This window comes from Varroa jacobsoni, unplaced genomic scaffold (assembly GCF_002532875.2).
Source record: "Varroa jacobsoni isolate VJ856 unplaced genomic scaffold, vjacob_1.0 scaffold_1468, whole genome shotgun sequence".
NCBI classification, from domain to species: domain Eukaryota; kingdom Metazoa; phylum Arthropoda; class Arachnida; order Mesostigmata; family Varroidae; genus Varroa; species Varroa jacobsoni.
Window position 1 is genome coordinate 1,934 of NW_019214370.1, and position 22,513 is coordinate 24,446.

The window sequence follows — 22,513 nt, forward strand, 5'->3', positions numbered from 1 at the left end:
CTTTTAGCCCCTCTATTAGGCAGTGAACTTTCCTTATTTGATCCTACCACCTACTTCTTAGCCAGATGATAAGCTTTTGGCTCAAATGGTTCCTCAGTGAAGGTGTGTCTAAGACGAAGAAAACTCGATCGACCGAGGCAATTCATTGAATGAATGCTGAATTAGTTTGCTAAACATACCGTACACCCAAGAAACGCCGATAACTTCAGAAACAGCCAGGAACACAACGGAAATGCCTCCTCCATAGGTATCCATCAGGTTGAGCACGTACTGACCCCCCTCCATCACGCAAGGTATGCCCAGAATGAAGCATATAAAGCACACGAGGAACGTCAAAGGCATTTTGTTCTTACGCAGCTCAGGCCTTTCATCATAGAGTGCTGTTAGAAGCGTCTCGATCATCGCGAACTGTTAAAGAAAGGAGAGCCATTGAATAGCGTATTTTGTGAAAACTCAGCGGTAAATTGCATGTTGTCTCCACTGTCTTGCTTCACTTTCCAGCGATGTCACCCGCACCATGATGTTACTAGGTTAAAGGCGAACCGTATGTCTGATTGGTGTAGGACGTATTGAATGAGCGAATTTTTTTTTTTAGTCTAAATTTCAGTAAGACTTGAAACGGAAAGTAGTAGATCACGTTTAACACCGTCATTGCTCATTTATTGAATCATCATTCGATCTGATAATTAAATTCCAGTTAATCAACCCGCTGGCATTGTGACGAGCACAAGAACAAAGCCAAATTCTACTCAAAATGAAGATTAAAAAGAAAAAAACAAATTATACCTGTGTGGATGACACTAGTTTGTGTACATAGTTTTGACAGTTCCTATTCAGAAAGAGCATCACACCAACAGGACGCATAAGCGTGTACTACGTTTCTGCATTTATTGACTTAGATATGGTCTTCGATTATATCACAATCTTATGAACTAGTCTATTTCTAATTAGAGACCTATTTCAGTGCCATCTAAGGTACTCTGAAGTTAGATCGCCTTCACTCAAATGTTGCCTTCGAACGGGTTAATAACGAAAATCGCTTCGTGAGTTTCCTATAACACAGAAACAATTTAACGCATCTCTCTCGACTCGAAAAAAGATTCGGTGAGATTCACTAGCTAGTCAGTTAAGTAGGTTGTAGTAAAGTGTATATACCCCAGCGCTAGTTATCGAAGACGCCAAGCACAGCTTTCCTTACCGGTTGCCCCCGTTCCGATATGCCCATCACCAGATAAGAGGCTAATACGACAAACATATATAATATGTTTGTCGTATTAGCCTTATTATATAATAAGTTCCTATTTTCCACTAAGTTAAGGCTATGCCGTCACCCGTTTCACCTGACAGTTGTTACTAGCAGTCTTTCAAGAGCCTCAGTCGTCGTAACTGTGTCGACAATATGGCTGTGTCGCTGCCCAAGCATTACGCGAAGACGTTACAAGCTGCCCTGGGACTTTATCCTCGAAAGACTTGATTCCTTTTAATGTTTTACAATTTTATCAACAGAAAGCGGGGTGATCTCGAATTGAAAAAAAAAAACAAGGTATCAGTGAAGTGCTACTAACCTCGGAGTCAAGTCCAAGCAGGAAAAGCATGAAGAAGAATAGAAAAGACCATAGTTGCGGCCAGACGAGTCGTGAGAGCGCTTCAGGATAGGCGACGAAGGCTAAACCCTGTCCTTGTGACGCCACATCAGAAATGGGTATTCCAAGCTCGTGTGACATGTTACCGAGTATCGAAAAGATTACGATACCACCCATCAGCGACGTGAGGAAGTCCATCGTTGAAATGAAAAGGGCGTCACTGAACGTGGCCGAGGGAACAAACAAATTAATTAGTAGTGGTGCAAATGTTCCTTTAGCCACTTCTACCTCCTGTCTATTTACATATACTATCGTATATCACAGGTCTTGTGGCTCGCTAAGAATAGTTCACTAGACTATGAACTAGTCACAACGAACAAGATATTTTAAATATCTTGTTATTAAATAGTTATTATTAAATAATGAGTGAGACATTTCCTATGAAATCGCTTTTTGGGAGGGGAGCCAATATCCGTTAGTAGGTCCGTACGTTCATGCAATATTTGGAATATATCTAAGCAACAATGGAGGCACAAGTATCACTTACATGTGAACAGGGTTCCGGAAACGATTGTAACTGCCGAACATAACAATGGCTCCCTGTGCGACTCCTAATGAATAAAAAAGCTGTTCGGCCGCCTTCCGCCAGATCTGAAAAGCGACATAACGCGCGAGACGAACGTCCCGTACATCTACAATTAGAAAAGATGAAGAAAAAACTTGAAATTTAAACGTTGCAATATCGTTGTCTCTATCTTTATCTATCAGAACAAACTCAAGAAACCTATAGCTTAATAAAATGATACGGATTCAGTCACGCTAATTACAGTCTCAATAATATTTCCATCTATAGCTTAATCACAATCCAAGTTCCCCTGCCCGTTGGACTAGACTAGATTTGATACTACAGTCCTGAAATAAAGACCTAGATCCTTTTACGATTGCTTCATTAACACATATCGGGCATGTGTACATAACTAAAAATTTCCAAGTTCCAGCACTGCGTTAATGTGTGGCTTCAGATGACTAGCTTCTACCTGCATAAAACGAGTTGCGTTTTGCATTTCAAGTTTTAACAAATAGATACGCCTCCGCCACTGCACAATCTGGGGGGGCACATACCTGAATGTCGATAACTTTGCTCCAATCGGGAACAAGAAAGTAAAAGATTCCATTACTTGCTCCAGGTAAAGTGAGGCCACGTATAAGGAGAGTGATCAGCACTACATAGGGAAATGTAGCCGTGAAGTAGACCACTTTGCCGCTGGATTTCACGCCCTTGATCAAGCACAAAAATACAATAACCCAGCAGATAGCCAGACATAGTGCTAAATCCCAACGAACTGCGCCCATATTCTCGATACTCTCCGTCAAACCAAGGACATACTTGCTAGCATCACGAAAACAAAATTAAGAAGAAAAAACGCAATGTTAAGTGGAACATAAACAATGTTCATAATTAGTGTAAACACTTTGTGTCCTGCAATTAGATTTGATCGTTTGAGCAACCGCTTTTCTGACAGCTAGGGTTCAGGCATTTGAGCAATCTGAAACGAATTGAGAATCTCCATTTAAGTTAACTAACTAAAAAAAACTTGAAACGGGCTCAAAGAAAGCAGACGTAGTGTAAAAAGTACCCAATTTGGCTTAGAGAAATTTCGTTACAAAATTGTTACGCAAGCGTGCCTAGACGAGTATATCGGTACTCCTAGATAATTAAGGTGTAACGTACTTCCAAAACTGTTGGCTAGCAGTCTCAGTGGCATTGGTACAGTTTTGCATGCTAGCAGCAAACAAAGAGACGGGAATCGTCACCGACTGGTTCCTCGAATCGGTAATCGTAAATCCTGATGAGGCCGGTGTGTTATTTCCGAACATTTGTACTAAGCGATTTTTCTGAGCATCACAGCGCGCCTAAATTGAATAGATATAACGGCAAAAGAAAAACGCCAAAATATTCTCCAAATACATTACACAATCATTTTAATAAACTAAATCGTCGATTTACTAAGAAAAGGTTAAAAATAAATTTATAAGCAGTGGAGAGCTAAACCGTTTGCGCTTTTATTACATATTACAGTTACTGGGACGAGGTTAATTGCCTCGGGTGACGAGATCTATCTTATCCGACTATGTCTACGCGACCAGAGGGCGCAGATTTCCATGCAAATAAAAGCAAAATAAACAAGCAAAGCAGTACGCCTCTTACCACGTCGTCTTGGCGGACGTAGCACTGACTGTCAGCGCCCCACCACTTTGCGCATGACGACCATGGCAGTTCTGAACGAAAACTCTGCCCCATATAGAATATTGTGTAGCACAGAACTACATTGTAATAGATCGATATAATTGTAGAGGTCACGAGCTGAGCGTAGCCCACACCTGTTAAATTAACAAATAATGGATCAAGTTTCTCTTCCGAAACGGCAGTATTCAAGAATTATAGCACAATATAAAGATTCAATTTAATTTAGACTTAAGCCAAGAGCTCGATTAATTCAAACAAATAGGTAGTCGGTTATTGAAGATTAAGTTATTTTTAGTAGTTACAAGTTCCAGACAGCTACTTTCGACAAATTTTCTATCTATTTGAAACCGTGTTAAACATGCGTTGGGCCATGGCTTTCGTGTAAATTAATGTAAAGTTCACGGATTGCATGTGGTAAACGTACACGTACTGGCAGCCTTCGATCAGCGGCCAACATCAGAACTATATACCCCATATATATATATAAATCCTATATATATTGAATCTGTAGCTAAATAGTATGCACATACAATGCGCCAAGTGAGACTGAACATACTCGTGCGTGAAAAATGTGCGCGTTCACTCACCTTTGAAAGCTGGCACACATTTCCATACTTCTAAACAACCGCATGAACTGAACTGGCCCATAGCAAGCTCCAGGTAATAGAGAGGTTTGCCGATAAGCAACATTAGAGTGAAATAAGGTAATAGGAAGGCACCTGAAATTAGAAAAATGGTAATAGAATGGCAATCACAGGAAGCAGTACCGTCGGCGCTGATTAGTACCGAAGACTATAACAATACGAATAGTAGAATACAAGTAAATCACGCACGGTTAAAAATTATCAACGGAAAAGTTTAAGACGTCGATTGGGTCAGTTCTAAAGAATCCCGATTTAACCTTAGGACCCAAACGTCGCATGACGATTCGGTCAGCCAAAGGCCGACGTAGTGTTTATATTTCCGAAACGCAGAGGATAAGCTGATCATCAGTGGATACCCAATAAACATACGTACGTATACCGATAATGATCAATAACGTAATAATTTTTAGCTGTTTTGACTAGCATTTGCCTAAAGCTAAGTACATCTAATAGCATAAAATTGGTTTCTCACTCGATTTATCAATCTGCAAAAAAACGTGTAGCTTGGAACGTCAATGTAAAGATCGTTTGGTTTGCGGTAATACGTCAGTGTAAAGTGCGCATCTAGATTGACATAAGAGCAAACGCGTACATATCATGCTTCAGTGTCTCGTTTCGTCTACTTTTTCCCTGAAAGACCCAAACAAAAATCAGTATATATACATGTACTGCCTACCTCCGCCGTTCTGATAGGCAAGAAAAGGAAATCGCCAGATATTTCCAATGCCGACGGAAAGTCCGATGCACGACAAAATGAACTCGGCTTTGTTGGCCCATTGACCCCGCGAAGGGACTTTGGGTTCCGACTTGTTGTTTGATCCTGAATCTTTATCTGCTGTCTGAAACATGCACAAAGAATAAAATATATAAAAAAAACAACGTCCAGTGAAGATAGGTAGTAAATTACGCTTGGGTCTGGGTTCATCTTTATCCTAAGGGTTTAAACGTAAGGGTTTACTTGACGTGGGATTTTGTGCGTAGGACCGTCTCCATTGGAAAATATTATAGTAGAATGTAAAAAACTGAATAGCATATAGAACATTTGTATATGCAGTATGAATCTTATACGAAAAACAGATTGTTTTACATCTACATACATATATATATATATATATAATATATATATATATTATATATATATATATATATGTATATATATATATAACTCATGTATGGCAACTCATATACATGAGTTGCCAAAATGAAAGGAAATAATGTAGTAAAATAATATTGCTAAATTAAATAGGCCCAATTTTTATCGGTGAACTTGTGCCAATTTTTTTTATAGCTCCTGGCTGTAGAACCGTGGCAAGTTATTTTTGCACTTTTTCCATTAGAATTGAATTAACACAACTGAGAGTTTTGCAGAGATCGAGAGTGCTGATGGTCCGGTGGTGGAAAGTCCAGCCAATGATGCAGACGCACGAAATCTCCCATTCCAGTTCTCTCAGTTCTTATCGAGTCGATTTTTATACGTATATGGCCTGGCATTGTCATGATAGAAGACAACGCCTTTCCTGTACACTAGTTAGTCGATCTTTTCTCAGTCGTCTACTGTAATCCTGTTAACAATCGGAGTCCAAATCAATCGTTTTGTCAGACACCAACGATACCTTTCTAGTTCCACTAAACACCTTCTTTGGTGGGATTTCCCAAAGGTTGTGAAGCCTATTTTTTTTTCTTCATTATCGTCGTATGTGATCTACTCTTCATCAATAATGATCGAGTGGCTTGATTTAATTGCGTCTACCACGGTTTCACAGGTGGAAACACGGCTGAGTAAGGTCTTTTGCGTTGATCTCTTGGTTGACATCCGAATAGCCTGATTTTTTCGTCGTCATCTTTCTGCAAATGGCTCAAAAATGTTTCATGATGGATGTTCGCTTCTTTGGCGATATCACGGCTAATCACGTGGCGATCTTGCTAAACACATTAATTCCGTTAACTTTTTCCGTAACTGGTTGGTCATTACGAGGAGCATTTTCCGCATAAAAATTCCCTGAAAGAAAGCGGCAAAACATTTTTGGGCTGTCTTGGCCATGACCAGCACATTTTTTACAAGCCTGGGCAGCATTTGCTCCCTTATTGTAACGAAATCGTAAAAGACAGCGAATTGCTACAGCAATGTCAGTAATCTTCGGGGCGCTTTATCTCGAGTCGGATAAAAAAGAATGATCAAACAATTCTAGAACAAATAAAGAAAACGTTTTATCAAATCCAGAAATATACGCTGGTTCTTACCATTGCCTCATCCTGGTCACTTTCTGTAGAAGCAACGTCTTCAGATTTGGCGCTTCCTCCTCTAGCTTCTCTGCTTTTCCGTCTCGAATCTGATCCTCCATGGAGACGTCTAGCGGCTAACTTATGGTTGTCCTCTTCATCGATAGAAAACGATTCATTGACGTATGCCGAAGAGTCTCTTTTGCCACTCTAAAAGGTTAAGTGAAATTATTATGTAAAAAAAAGTGTTAAATTTCGATGCTATATTATTGCTAAGTATAATTTTTTCTCCATCGAAAAAAACTTTCATTGGAAACGCTGTTCGATGTAGGTGTAGACATCGCCCGCGTTTGCTTAGCGAAAATTTTTCATGAGTAGCATTTTATCCACTGGAACAAGATATGGTTTAGCCCAAGCCAGCTCAGTATATTATTCAGTTGTGGAGGTGAATACGTTTTTATAAGTATTTGTTCAATGCTAAGCAAATTTTAATGATTTTTAATAAAGTTTGTTGAGTTTTACGTACGTGCGAAAATCTCTTGTAAATCCAAACTTCGCTTATATACCTTTTCACAACGAAAGATCTGTCGAAGATTGCAAATTTTACCACAGTCGGATATTGATCAGATCAGCTGTTTCAGCTTAAATTCGCTCGTGCTATCGTAGGTAAAAAAAGTTTGTGGAATTGCTAACCTTTTATTATTTTTTATATATTATATATATCAACAATATTATTATTTGTGATTTTAGACTTCGAACAGTGATCGATTATCATTGCTTGTAAACTTCTAACAGTAGCAGCATCGTGTTAGGTACGACAAACTTTATCCGTAGAATACAGAGAAATATTTTTGTCTTTTAAGCCCAATGCGCCTAGTCTTCAGGTTGGGTTTTTGTGCAGCTTAATAAGTACTTTAATATGTAATGCTTTGATATTTCATTCATAAAATCGGTTTAATACTTGTCGAGGAAGCATCTTCGGAAAATACCTATTTGTTCCATATTCACTTTTCGTATTAAGATTGTAGAGGGCCACAATTTTCGGGCCTGCCTAGAGGCGGCTCTGGAGAGGTAACAAAATCTATAGAACCGATTATTTCCAGGTCCACCCCATACTCCACACGCTCTTCAAACATTTTTCTAAGTAGCGTTTACTCGTGCGCGTTTTGATTATATTAGGATGGGTATCGCTATGGGCTTTGAGATAGCCTGAGTTTTCATAAACTCAGGAGCTCAAAGCTCAAGACTCAAAGCTCTAGACGCCTTCAGCTTCTAGAAACTGCCGATGTTCTTGCCCGACTTTTCGAGAAATGTGGTTTTCGTTTTGGCCCGGGGCAATCCCGTGAATATTTGAATGATTTCTCCTCCGCTTAAGTCTTCCACTGGAGTTCTAAGGCCCTTTACGACCCGATTTCCTTCTTCGAAGAACTCGGTGTCGTTTTTAATGAGGCTTTAGTGTTATTTAAAGTCTGTATTGGTTAAACAATAAGCATTATTAGTTGATCGGCTAGCTTTACCTGGACTTTTCGAAGCCTCCGGGCCACATAGATCAACCTAATCGTTGTGATCTATGCCAGCATTCGTTTTGTTCCTGTTTACTCTGTTATACTAGCATAGTAGCATTAATAAAAGAAGCACATTAATCATTTGTCCTAATTTGTAGCCATCTCTACCATCGACATTGATTCTCATCCCTTTTCTTTCAAATTTCCTGCTCCGTTTTTTACGCCTGTGTCCTTCTCCAAATCAGTTTTGCGCCTTGGCCGTATATTGCGACAATAGGAAAGTCGTCAGGTGTCATGAACACTACTTTTAAAGGAATTTCTTTTCAGTTAATGTATTCCTCCAGTAACTGATTCCGGTTTTTACTCTTTACCGCTAACTTACGGTTTCTCATCCGTTATAACTAAGCTTGTTACTAGATACATTCACTTTAATAATACATGTGCACATCTTAGCCCAAGGCAATTTGGGATATTTGCGTCCTTTTTATCCGGCCTATATCGTCCCTAGCATTTTCTTTTTTGTATTGCTGCGAGTTTGCCGTATATTTTGCGCATAGGTTGAACCAGCGGGTTGTCTTTATCTCGTCTCGCACGTAATTACTTATCGACCACTTCTACCCAATGTAACTTCACATCTATGCAAGGTTCTTTCTCGCTTCTCGCTGTTATTTTTTCTTACGCACACTACTTTTCATCTCATAGTGGTCTGGCTTACGCGAATAGATACTTCAAAGCTTGGAAAGTTATTTCTTATCCGGCACTGGACGTGCTGTCTCCTTTCAGTTTTTTGTTTATCATGATCTTTTTACGTATGAAAAAGTATCTTCGTCACATTGAGCTATTTGGATCTGCTACAAGTGATGATCTTTGCTGGACTGTGGCCTGTTTCATCATTTTTCTGCATGCGTTGACGATTCTGCTACTGGCTAGTTCGACGGCGGCGGCATTCGTGATATTCGCCAGTTGTATTCATACTATTTGACTGTTTAGGACTCAGAAGAAACTGGAATCAATTGTAGCTATTAGCCAAGGGCTATAATATATCGAATTGAGAAGACTATTCCTCTGTCCATAAAAACAGAAGGAAATTATTTTCAATCACATCTCCCTGAGCAAGCTAGATGAACGCTACAGTTAGCGTTTTACAATTTACAGTTAAATTGTGTAAAATAGAAGCTCCGTAGCGATAACTACAAATATTCACTTAACGAAACCGATAGTCAGAATAAAAAGAATAGATCTGTCTCAAAAAAAAAAAATAGCAACGAGCTATAAAAAATCTCATACGACAGATTTATCCGTCAGAATTCTATTTTCGTGGCGTGGATTTGTTTGCCTCTGACAGATCCGATGCTGCTTTCAGCGTTCAGCTGTACATTGCCCCTCTCGGTAGCTGGCCAACGCCGATTAAAGTATACTATAAGCACCATTATAATATTTAGTGATTTCAGCCTGATATCTGTGTTTTGACAGCTTCTAACATGCTACTATGTAATGATACAGATAGTCACCTTGTCTCCTATTGACAGAATTTAATCTAGTCGACTTCAATATTACTTCACCATCACAAGCTAGCGCACGATATGACAATTTGGTTGGCATTGCGTCAACAGCCTGATAGTAGCTTTTGCTAGTATAAAAATCACGCGCGTCCAGAGCATCCCTCAACCTATAATAGGCACAATGGTTTGTTGCGCTGGAGAGTATCTGTTGGAAGGACGTTGAAAGTGAAATGGCAAAAAAAAAGGGGCGAAATGACCACGAGCAGCAGGGCGAACGTGAACGGCGAAAAGTGCGGCTGGTTGTGAGCTACGTTTTTAGCTGTCTTTGTTACCACAAACCGCTTAAACTGAGTCAAGCAGACGGAAACGCAAAACTGTCTATGCTGATTATATAATTTGTGTTATATTGATAACGGTTTTTTTTTTCTACGTGGTATGAATACATCTCACGAAAATAGTACATGACTTACTAAGGAGAATACCTCTCCTATACCTGAACCGAACATAGCAGAAATCACATATTTGAATGCCGAGTAAGGAAGAACAGGTTGGTAATGTATACGAATTGGATATCATGGCTACAGCGTTTAAATTCATTTGACCAGCAAACACTCACCAAGTTAGCAGCAAAGATCCTATTTTCGTCTAGATCCTTAATACCCGTGCGTGAAGCACAGATTTTCGTCAATCCTTTCTACGACAAATGAATGCATTGAAGGAATCACACATCAGACTGGGCATGTTCAGCGGGAACTCAGTATACGCTAGCACCAAGCCGTCAGCAACGATGCTCTTGCCATTCCAGCTCGTACGGGATATCCTTTATTGCTATTTCTATCCTAAACGGATATCATTTTTGTAAACATGTTAAAGATTTCAAGTTTTTGTCTAACTGCCCGTTTCTTATGAGGCTTAATGACAAGCTTTGCAAATATAGCCGCTGTGCTAAAATCTTCGACTATGGCGAGAACGTAACAACCAGACCTATTTAGCTGCCGGGAAAACCAGTGATGAGATCGCCGTAGTGGCAGTTTCTCCATCTCGAGAACACTTCGGTTAGTGGCTTTTGACGATGATGTACGTACACCGGTAATAATGTGTGAACACGTTGTACGGCAAAAGCCAATTGGATACAGGTACTAGAACTACTGTAAGGTTTGCGTCGTATCTTCCAGTGTGAAGAAACTGGTACCTGGCGAAGCAAGGGCACCAGTATTTCGTTGGACCATTTTTACTGAAACCTGGCGCAGTTGTAAACTGCCAAACCTAGACCTCGCCGACGATTTATAACCTGTTGAGGGGTTCGCGAGCACATTGTTACGTGTATCACTCCTCGGAACATGTCAGCCTTTTGAGATACTGTTTCAGCAACCTGTTGGCAATATTCTACATTTTGACACGAACTTCACTTACACAAACGACAGAATCGAATACAGATCTTCGGATGAATGTGTTCAAATGTTTCAAAAAGAAGCATAACGACGGCGCTGATCGAAGTTCTGTTATTCGTTTTTCTGAGACACCTGACCAGTACCGAATCACCGAAGAAATTTAGGATGTATCGATTCAATATATATTTTTCATTCCTCCTTCCAGCCGCTGCGTGCTTCGCCTTCATTCATGTAGACCTTGTTGGTTCCGATGGATTCGTGATGCAACATTCTGTCTATAACCCTTTTACGTTTTTGCTACTTTCTCGTGACAATGTTTGTTCAACATAATTGTCTCTCATCAGTTTCAACAATTGTGTAGGGCACATTCTTGCCTACCTTAGGATACCGGCAAGTCCTGCCATGAAGCGACGCTCGTAACACCGACACGTCCCGATTAACAAAGTGACAATAATCTTTTCCCAATTACTCTGTTCTTTTCATTATCTTCGACGCATATTGAAAGTGAACACCGATGCTTGCTAAGTCGCACGTGTTATATTCTTCTAAAGGTCTTGAATCTATCTAAGTCTTGAATTTTTGCGCCTTCCTGTGGAACAAACCATAACAGAATAGGCGATAGCATGTTTACTATCTGCGTATCTTCAACGAAAGCTTAGCAACCGCCGATCTTCCCGTCCACGGAGCATTATGCACCCGGCTTCAATCAGATGTCGTGCCGCACCCCCCTATACAACGATGGCCGATCGCTGATGTATTGCACCTTTTATGATCTTCGCTATGCGTGCTTGTACCTAATACATGTGATCTGGATCTAGCTAAACGGGAAAAGCGTTTGTTCGCTTCTTCTGTTGTTTGCAGATGGAAGTTTCAAGAGTTCTACTGGAGGACACGCGGGGCAAAAATTTGCCATAGTAGTCAAACCAAAATTCTATGTTAGTTAGAGAGATGGGACGCCGTTCCTCAGTTGGTATGAAGTTTATTAAGCTTCTACTCTTCAGACAAATTGTTCGGATGTTATCTGTACCGTATATTTCTGCTCCGTTTCGTAGGTGTTATCAATTTTCAGCAATTTGTGAATGTAGCCATTACGATTCTATGATACGCGATTAATGTTGCTCACTATACGAATTGACTGAAAGTATAGCACCGTTAGACTAGTGTTTCTTCGATGATGACTGTCTAACAAAGCATGGAACAGTATGGGGTACTTCGTTGTTGTCGTTGTCGTTGTCGTCATCATCGTTAACTACTATATCAAATAAGCGGTAACATTTGTGAAGATCTTTCGACCAGGCATTAAACGTCAGCAATGAAAGCTGTGGCAGATGCGCACTACTAACGGTTAGCTAACGGTTTTAGGCCCTACCTCAGCAACATGATGAGAAAATCGAAAAGGGAGTTATATCCGAATGCGATGATCATTCTCAATCGTCTAACTGAAGATGGCTAAGATGGAGTGTTCACTGTGAAAAATCTTATAAGACCTTAGGTAAAATAGCAGCAAAAGAGGCTACTAACCGCGCTCATTGAGTCACATATGAGCCGCTGTGAAGAAGCGTACTATATCCATGAGGCAACCTGCCTATGATCGGGTAATAAAAATCTCCGCTTCAATCCTATTGTTTATCCGCATCGACGATAGGTCACCGATTGTTTGAACTTGAAAGCCCGCGACGGCTAACGGCGCACTGTAGTAAACTTCAAAAAACAAGCGCTTGGTTTAGTTGTTATATTTGTAAGAACTAACATGCTCAACAGTAATCGTGAGCCAGGTATCCCAAGATAGATATCAGCTAGTTCAATGTCTCTTTCTACAAAACAGCCGGACCACTTAGTCTATTCGCGTTAACTGCGTTGTCCAACGTAATCAGACCTTATTCATATATATCATAGATTCGTATATCAGACATATTCTCCAACTGACTTTCTCTCAATTCAGCTAGATCTACTTTTTTTTTGTCTTTTCCGGGCTATTTATGGCTTAGATTATCGTAAATTTAGTTGATGCATCTATTGTAACTTGTTTCTATTTAATAGAAGTTCGCCTTTATTAAACGATAAAGTATGGTGCAAAGCTAGATATTTTCTACGCTCGTATATTTTCATGTGAGTTAGGTGCTATGACATAATATTATTCTAAAAGACCATATTGTTAGCTCATGCACCATCGTACATGAACTATAGTTCAGTGACAACAACAGTTGCTTCTAGTTAGACTATACATTCGTAGTAATGATTGCTTATGAGCTCTCCATTGCTGCTTGTTGGATAATGCCGTTCTACCAGTCGATCTTCACCGTGGACAAAGCCTGTTTTTTTTATGCTACCTTGAAAAACATGTAGTTGTACTAGTGAGTTCCAAGATACACTTTCCAGAACCTTTCAATCTAAGACAACGATGCAAATTTCCACACAGACATCAGAATAAGTTCTCCATATTATCCAGTCGTCTTAATTAATAGACGCCGAGCACCAAACGCCATTCACGCTGAATGCCGTTAACGTTCCGTATACGTTCAGGCTGGTATCATGCGAAAATGTTGGACACCCCCGCTAAACCAGAAACTATTAAATAATGTGAGAGGTCACAAAAAAATAATCCTAAGAAAAATTATCTTCAATCGTTCTTGCTAGAAATGCCTCGTTAGCACGAGGCCATGATGCGAACATATCAATGGCTGTCAATCGCCTGGGCCTGAAAAGTAGCTTTTTCTTAAATTTTTTTTTTAGATACACAGTCTTCTACTGTAACCCAGCAGTGCGATAAACAAAATCCAACCAGTCTTAGCCAGCTGTATCGGAAACAGACACAGAAAAACTGTATAGCAACAGGCTTACACCATAAGGGTAGTAAATACAAATAGACTTCTACAACTTACTAGCATGCCAGAGGTGCGGGTATATGTGAAAAATCAACTATGCATTGGTTAGTGATTTTATCCTATTTCGAAAAACCGAATAGGACTCGGAAGTACGTGGCAAGACAGAATGTTCCGTAGTACGACAGTTGCACGTAATATTTTCTGCACTACTACATTATTTCCTGGTTACGTAATCTACTCTATCCAATTAGATTCCGGAACTGGTGATTCTAAATCTCCTGGCAAATTATATCGTTGAGGCTGATTTCGGGTTGGTGTGTTATGGAATTGACAACAAACCTAGATGTTTCATAAAGCTGTTATCCTGCAGAGTTCCATACTCAGCAGTTTTTAGGTTTTTTTCTAACGATACTCGTTTAGGGTAGAGCCCTGGACATGAGGCGTGAAAGAACCTTTGGCCATAGTGCGAGAAGACCCAATTATAAAAAAGATAACTTGAATAATCTGGTTTGATGCCTGTAAGATAAGAAGGTAAACATTATAACTCTTAGTATTATTAATTATCTTTCGCTGTTCCCTGAAACAATATAGTAGTAATTAATTTAATAAGTAAACATTTTCGACTATTTCGCTACAATGAGACAAATGACAATCATCATTTGTCTTTATTATGTATATATATAGTGGCTATTTTTGTGGAAACCGTCTATTCTGTAATAGTAGATATACGTACGGTAATAATACACTCCTTTTAATTTATATCAGGACTATACGAATTTTATTCATTTCACTGCCTACGTTAGAGGTTCTGTTTTACAGACAAAAGATTTAGTGAGAAGGACTGGTTAAGAGTTGACAAATTTGATTGTTGGCATAGTCCTAGCGGCAACGGCGACTACAGCTGAACGTTCGCAAATTTTGGGTAACCGTCCCGTGAGATTAGCAAATGTCCTTTTGGCACTTTGCGACAGATTTGGAACGGAGTTATTTATTAACTAAGTTAAAATTGGCATCAATATCTTTGTCGAATATTTAAAGATGCTGAGAAAGTACCACTATAGAGCTTTCTATAGTCACTAAATACATTGTTGCAGTTTTGCTTAAACCTTCACTGGTCGATGGTTGCTTCTCACCTTCTACCCACATGTGAGCTTTGCCGCTGTATGCATGTTAGACGTAAATGTATTCTGTGGGATAGATAAAGATTTTTTATAGCCCGGTTTTCTATTGCCCGAGTAGCCAGATGCTCTGGGCATATCCGTTCGCTCTTCGGGTCATCTCGCCAGTCATTTAGCGTAGCCACTATGACGTTGATGATGAGAATGAGAAAAAGTCGCTTCTATCGAAAACATGTTTAGCTACCCCGCAGCTACAGATATCACTATTTTCAATGTCACCCTTACAAGTACCTTAAAAGTATTAGCATCTTTTTTTAAATTTCACGCTTCCTTTTCAAAGTTCGTTCACGCCGTTTGAACAGCCGACTTGTGTTGTATAAAGAACCTTTGTTTCATGTTGTTTTGCTGCGAATTTCTATTGTCTCTGTTCGTATATTCATCTTGGTACAAGGGTTTCATTCTTAATTTTAACCCAATATGAAGTTTGAACGTCTCCAAACAAGGATCTGTTTTTACGGTCTGCTTATCTAAATACTAACCTTTTTTTAAAACCATATATATGTAAAAAATTATGAAAGTTGGAAATTTTGACTCGTAGCCGTACGTGATCGTATTTAAAATATAATTATCAATAACATGTTTATCTCGGCCAAATTGTGCATCCATTATTTTATTGAAGGAACAGCAAAATTGAGCCGAGTCGGTATTCATATCGTTAGACTAACATTTATCTGGCGGAGAAAATATAATACATTTAGATTTTTCTACGTTGGTTTCTCTGTTTAACTTTTCGAAGCATTCGACTGCTAAATCCTTTCCCCGGTCTTTGGGGACTCCAAAGTTCTACTAACTAACTTTATTTACGTTCATTAAACCGAATAGTATTAGCATCATATACAACTTTATGCGTTGTATTAATTGCATAAGCAGGAGTTTCTTTTATGAGATTTTGCGGTAATTTCTTTACAAATAAAAGACTTTCAAGGAAGCATGTTTCTATTTGTGAGTGGAGTCTGGTGTAAACTGACGACTCCGTGCTCGTGTATAACAGTCAGCAGCATGATAGAGCAATATGGATTCCTTTACTGAAGGGATCCATATTGTTGACTTACTCTATCCAACCATATGACGGGACGTATGGAGCAAAATTACGGTAGTCCCTGAATTGTGTCTCTGAATTGAAAGCGCTTTTGCGAAGGACCCCGGCCTAAAAATTTGCTCCGCACGATATATAAGGTAAAAGGTAACCTTACCGATAGGCTAACACTAGAAGTCGGAACAGTTGAAACTAAACACTTTGTTCTATATAGATTCTTCTATATCAGCTAAGTTTCAGATACTTAACTGACGTAGAAGAACGCACAAAATGTTGTCTAACGCCACCTGTCATTATTTTATTATGGTGAAATAGAGCAGAGTGGATGATGTCCGGCCTGAAATTGGGGGCGCAACTTAGTGGTTTCATGGTTAATTTTCATTCTTCACGTCAGCATTACACATTTAGGAGAAGTTCAAATGCGTACTAATTGAGCTACTAGGGTTTTGAATTAGGTCACATACTTCCGCTTAACAGGGCCCTTAAGAGCTGTGTAACGAACATTGATTCCGTTCCTATACTGTCGCCGCCTGAAGAAACATTAAACGATTGGTGCTAGTGAATAAATCAAAACAATTGCTGCCTTTATAAGACCATTAACAGTAACACGTATTTATAAGATTCACACGTATGTGTGTTCCGTAAATGCTCTGTAGAGTTCTTTAGGAGCAAGCCGTTTCCTTGCTCGCGAACGCTCTAACAAACAATTGAAACACTCTACCAAAGTATCCTGCACGACTTGAGCCTACACAGCTGAAGAATAAAATTAGTTATTCCAGCTAGAATCCTTATAATACGGATCTAAAATAGTTGTTGTAATCTTAAGCGTGCTCATGAGAAAGACGCTTTTAATAAGTAGTAGGCAGTATTTTTATCCGAAAAATGGCAGAGATTTCCCGCTTTCCTACCGAACCGGAGCGATGGCTGAGCGCTACTCGTCGAGGATTGTAAACGCGTCAAACGGTATACGAATTCATCGTTTAGTGAACACATCAAATATTGTTTCTCGCTAACGTTCGAGCACCTAATCAAATAAGAATTATATTAGCGCGTCTCCTTGTATCGATTTTGTCGAAAAGTAACGACTCAAATGTTTCTAGCTATGAGAAAGTGTATTTGTCTAGTCATTAAGGAGACGGTGAAAAGAGTAACGCTATAATGTCCTACTTGTTGGCTCTATAAGGACAACTTGAATATTTTTATCGGGTGGTAAAGGGACAACGGAATAATTCTACAAGTAGCAAACCGAATCTCTATCTCTGATCCTATGTATTATTTTGACGATAGTGTAAAGCGAAAATGTACGTTTCTCTAAGGAATAGACCTCATAGGAGAAACGTCTTGATCTATAAACGTTTCACCCGACATAGCCAAGATGGCAGGACACTGGCTGAGAAAACAAATTAACCTGATCGTTAAAAAAAAAGCCCATTGATAATCTCTACACACATCATTCGCTATAGATCCTATGGTCTTTTGGAGAAGTTACGGACGGCGTTTGCTCAGTTAAATAGGTCAAATTCTAGCTATACTGCGATAACTCTGCGTTGTCTACCAATGTCTGTTGTTGTTGTTGTTGTTAAAATGGAGGAATTGGCGCTGGTTTACTACAGCGTCAATATAAATGCCCACAAACAAGGCTTATCATGGAACCAGCTTTCAATACCTAGTAAAGTATTTGAGGAAACAGATTACTGCGCCTAACTCTGGGGTAGTAAAAGCTGTGAATTTGTTTATCACAATTGACATTTTCATCTATGAGACACCTTGCACTATTAAGAGTGATCGAGTTCTTATTTTACGTATTACAAACGTTTCTAAATGGCTCAAGCCTTCTTCTACGCGATCACCCTATTGAACATCTTAATATCGTTGAGAAATGACTATATTATTAACGTTCAAGTCTCTAATGCTGTCTTCCAGGCGGTCTCCGCCTAACGGCCTAAACGCGGCCGTTAAGTTTCCGTATCAGCTGTGCGTCTACGCTAAACGATCCGAGAGTAAGAAGTGGCGCATTGTTGAAGCGTTGATACGAAGATTTGAATCGAAATCCGATGGTACGATTACGAACTCGTACGTTCTAGACTATAGACAAGGGAACTTTTCAAGCAGATTTCAACTATTGGCAACTGCGGAATTTGCCTGTTACTGTTTCGAGCGGGAAAGGTATTCTGGCCAAAGTCATAGTGAAATCGATTACGACCTACTAGGTCCTTTGGCAAAGCAAGCAAATAAGGACTCAATTGAGAATAGTCTATCAAGAAATAAACATATATTGGTCACAAATTTAGCACCTAGCACATGGGAAATCTACTGCGAACATTCCCCCCCCCCCCCCGAAACGGCTTTTTCGTTCCATGTTATTAGCGATTCTAGAAACAGATTGAAGTAAACTCAGCGGCCAACTGTGAATACAATTAATATTTGATAATACCAGATTTAATAACAACTCTCTATCATGAGTGTGTTGACAGAGTCATATGTAATAGTAGAAAACACGTATAGAAACAGTGAAGCTGGGGGACTGTCGCCAAAATCAGTCGTCTCAAATCGCCATTTCAGCTAATATGCTCGCCAGACTACTACAGTTAACTATAAAATTCCGGTGAGGTAATGTAGAGTTCTTAGCTGACTCAACAAGCTAGTTCTCATTGTGAATGCATATTTGTGCGAAAGATTTGATGGCATGCCACAAACGACCTATGATGGCTTACAAATAACTTATATACCAAATGTATACTATATCGCCTTCAATAAAGAACTTCATTTGCAGGTTGTCTACTACAGGTTGTTGTTGTTAGCTCGAGTTAGAGCAGCAACGCACTCCTTTCAAGCGCTGACCTAGCGGTCCAAGCCACCGCACCGAGCAGAGAGGGTAGATTATTTATCCGTTCACCAATCGATACTTCTGTGACATTCATCGCAATAGTGACTGAACCTCATCCTTCAGCTCATAAATTCTACAACCCTTGACGAAAAAGAACCAAATTATTTCCTTAGCTGCATCCAACCGTCACCTTAATTACTATTACCAAACTTAACTCAATGGCTAAGTAGCGCCGACTCACGGGAATTCAGCCTATAACAAGACGACAAAAAAAAGGACAATCAACTACACAAGTAGGAGAACCAACAGCAAACATCGTTTGTGCTATTTTGCGCGTCTGCTCATTGAAGGAAGATATCAAGGGATCAGTAGCCAGACAAGTCGTTTTTTATAGGTGCAGGTCAGATATTCGTATTAGACCTAGTTTGCTAACAACATCGGGTACCCTTCGTTAGCAAAAAGGCGGACGATGGACAACCGGGACAATGTGGCTGTGGAGCAGCTTTCATGGTGATCTGTCGCTCTACCACCGAAGTACTAGGAGTCGTTTGCGCTCAATACCAGCCCCATGTAGTGAGGATGCCATGAAGCTAGTAGGCCCACCAGCACCGTCTCACTGTGGCGATTAGGTTTTTTCCAAAAGATAAATTGCAGACAGCGTATCTCAGTAACACGCAAAGATATAAAACGATATCGCAATTTTTTCTCTGGACAAAAAGACACTATCATTATCCTAAGATGAAACGCAGGTGAAATCAGCGAAATGAGAAGCAGGGGTATGGCAGATAGTCGTCTGATATTCGCTCGTCGATCCTGTTACAAATTCTGTATGGTGACCGCAGACTGGACTACGAAACAAAGGATATTTTAATGACGGTTATTTGGTGCGTACGCTTCGATGTGACAGTTCGATCGCCATAAAGCTAATTGTTAGAGCTGAAAGTCAAAATTGAGACTAACAGTTTTTCAACGCATTGAGTCCGTCGGGTCCTGACGTGATTTGCTGGTGAGCAAGTCGTTTTCGCGGCGAAACTGGCAGCGTACTTGGTACAGGAAAGTGCCCCATAGCAGACCTTGTAATCTTGGCGAAGAATAGCAATGTTTAGATAATAAATAGCAAATAATAACAGTTTTATGTGAAGTGGGCCCTTACTCTAGCGTCTTTAGAAGAATCTTAAGTATCGACTTCCTTAGGCTTCACAAGATACAAACGTATCGGCTGACCTAAACGCTGGTTCACTAAAGATCCTGAAGTCAATGTGGTAAAGATGACCCCACGATGTCATATTCAGTCGATTGGCAACAGTAAATTGCAGCCATTGACAACGAAACGGCTCGTAGATTGGAAAGTAGGAAATGTCCAGGATATTACGGGATCTATGGTCGGTGGCACAAAAGGTCAATATCGTTTGCCAGCGATCGGATCGTGTCGGTGAACACGAGCCTAGACACCGGAACAACGGATTCTCAAGTGAAAGTCTACAAATACCGGTTACCGAGTTAACGGTAGTAGACACAGGGCCCAAAACGGTTGGTACAGGTGTTTCCGGATAAGGTCAAGCGCAAGCGTTGTGTCAGACCATACCGCTGTGCGCAACCAATCCACTATATTGAGCCATGTTTTGTTCCGCAGTGACATGCGGACATGGCTGTCTTAACGTTCATACATTCAAGCTGGATTCTGCCGGATTGTTCGCAAATCAAATTACATCTCTGTTCCTACATAAATTACACTTACCACATTTACATGACTGATCCCTGCTTTTGTTTGCGAAAAGTTACCTTTGCTAGAGACAGATGTAGATTAAGACGAACTGGTTAAAACATATTCTTCCTGATAAAGAGGACGGCGTAACTAAACGACAGATGTTTACTGCAGTCATTATGTACAAGCGTACTTATGTCGCTGCAGATAAGGGGCTTAGCTGCACGGCGCCCCAAAGGAATGTGCGTGCAAACATTGTGTATAAGCTGAATTAAGATAACTTCTGTATCACATCTTTTTATGCCATTGCTATCGGAATAGCTACTATACCTTACTACTATTTACGTGAAATGTCTAGGGGAGCCCAGAAGTTCAGCTGTCAAATACCTTCAACAGGCACATAATAATAGTGGTTTGACGATTACGCATGGCTGACGCTTGGTTCTACGATCTGTATTTTATAACGGATATAATAATCACGTGTAACACCTTAGAGCATGTACTGTTGGCCATTAACAGACGATAAAGGGTTTGGTCAGTTTCGATACAATTTCAACATTTCATGCCAACATGAAGCAATTGTACTGACTTTTGCGTTAGCGGTGGATGAACCGGGGCAATTTCTGTAGTACAGCTTTGTAAGGCACTTGCTTTTCACGGTAACAACATAAGCGCTTTTTGTAGGACTAGCGTCTGATATTCGACGCAGTGAAATATGTTCTCTTAGGCACTGGACCGGACGGGCTACACAAGGAGAAAACCAGTAGCACTCGTCATCGCTGCACAACGATTTCTACATAATTCCCTTAGGTGTAATTAAGCTACCGTAGTAATCAAGATATTATGATTATACATACTACAATGTTATTCATCCTGACGTCTGTTGATGGGCCGAGTCGACTTTCAAAGACACTTGAATTGTCAATTTTGTCCGCTGCTTAATGCCAGCTTGCCTTGAGCGAAGGGTACCACTGTAGAAGTCCAAACTCGAACACCAGCACCGTTGTACTTCAAGCTAATGAATTTATCAACAATTTTAACTAAAGAGATAAAATTCGTAGACGTCTCTGTCACATTTGCATCCCTAGAGACGGCTCCGAAGCTTTGACCTCCTCGCTTTTTATCAGATGTCACGCACTTCCAACGACCATTCAAGGTCGCTTGTTCGACCACTTACATTGGCGTTCACCGCAAAAACGTACGATGGACTGTTAAGGACACACAAGCAAGTTACTTTGTTCGCAACGGAAGCGAAGTGCAACCATGTCAATCACCGCGTCGTGCCTTATAGTCCATCGCACGCGCGCGACCGGCTGTCAGCGGAATGCTACATGGCATAATGATGCGCGCTCCCGCCATCGCGCGCTAGGAGAGGAGGGACAATCCGCAGTGTCAGAGAGACTGCAATCGTCAATGCTGTGTCGGCTACCGTAGATCTTAGTAGCGGCGTTACTTGGGTCACATCAGCCCGCTTTTTCCGCTGGCGGCTATAAGTGATCTTCTGCCAATGAGTACCAGAGTCCGATTACTGTCCACTAAAGGTATTACTGTTATTCCAGTGCTGGTACAACTATTCGCTGCGACGATTCCTACAACTCGATCATACGCGTCCGTACCGCGGTCTGCTAGCTTCTATAGGTAGTTAATAAAGCGGGCTGTAACACCACGGACTAAAAAGATAATCGCTGCCAAGTTTTACACACTGCACGTTGCCTCCAAACCAAAAAAGTAATCAATCAGTCATAGGTAGAGATATCACTAAAACAGGCTCACATTCTTGACACGTCCAAAAATGAACGAAGTTCGATACAACTGAAGCCTTTTTTGAAGCAGGGACTTTTACAACAAC

General features: G+C 40.2%; 1 protein-coding gene across 3 annotated transcripts in view; it reads right to left on the reverse strand.

The window, feature by feature from the left end:
- Positions 1–21,981, reverse strand: part of LOC111270366 (sodium- and chloride-dependent glycine transporter 1) — a 23,792-nt gene extending 1,811 nt beyond the window's left edge. Inside the window, exons 1-11 of one of the 3 annotated variants that reach the window (XM_022850545.2) lie at positions 21,522–21,981; positions 12,615–12,794; positions 6,717–6,905; positions 5,152–5,314; positions 4,419–4,550; positions 3,793–3,965; positions 3,316–3,497; positions 2,706–2,973; positions 2,131–2,234; positions 1,566–1,803; positions 180–408 (exon numbers count right to left, since the gene is read on the reverse strand). In XM_022850545.2, the coding sequence (XP_022706280.1) occupies positions 180–408; positions 1,566–1,803; positions 2,131–2,234; positions 2,706–2,973; positions 3,316–3,497; positions 3,793–3,965; positions 4,419–4,550; positions 5,152–5,314; positions 6,717–6,905; positions 12,615–12,623 (1,687 nt within the window). In that variant the 5' untranslated portion in view covers positions 12,624–12,794; positions 21,522–21,981. Of the gene's footprint in view, positions 1–179; positions 409–1,565; positions 1,804–2,130; positions 2,235–2,705; positions 2,974–3,315; positions 3,498–3,792; positions 3,966–4,418; positions 4,551–5,151; positions 5,315–6,716; positions 6,906–12,614; positions 12,952–21,521 lie in introns of those variants that run through there. The other 2 variants (XM_022850544.2, XM_086972471.1) reach the window with 2 other exon arrangements.
- Between the last annotated feature and the right edge of the window lie 532 nt (positions 21,982–22,513).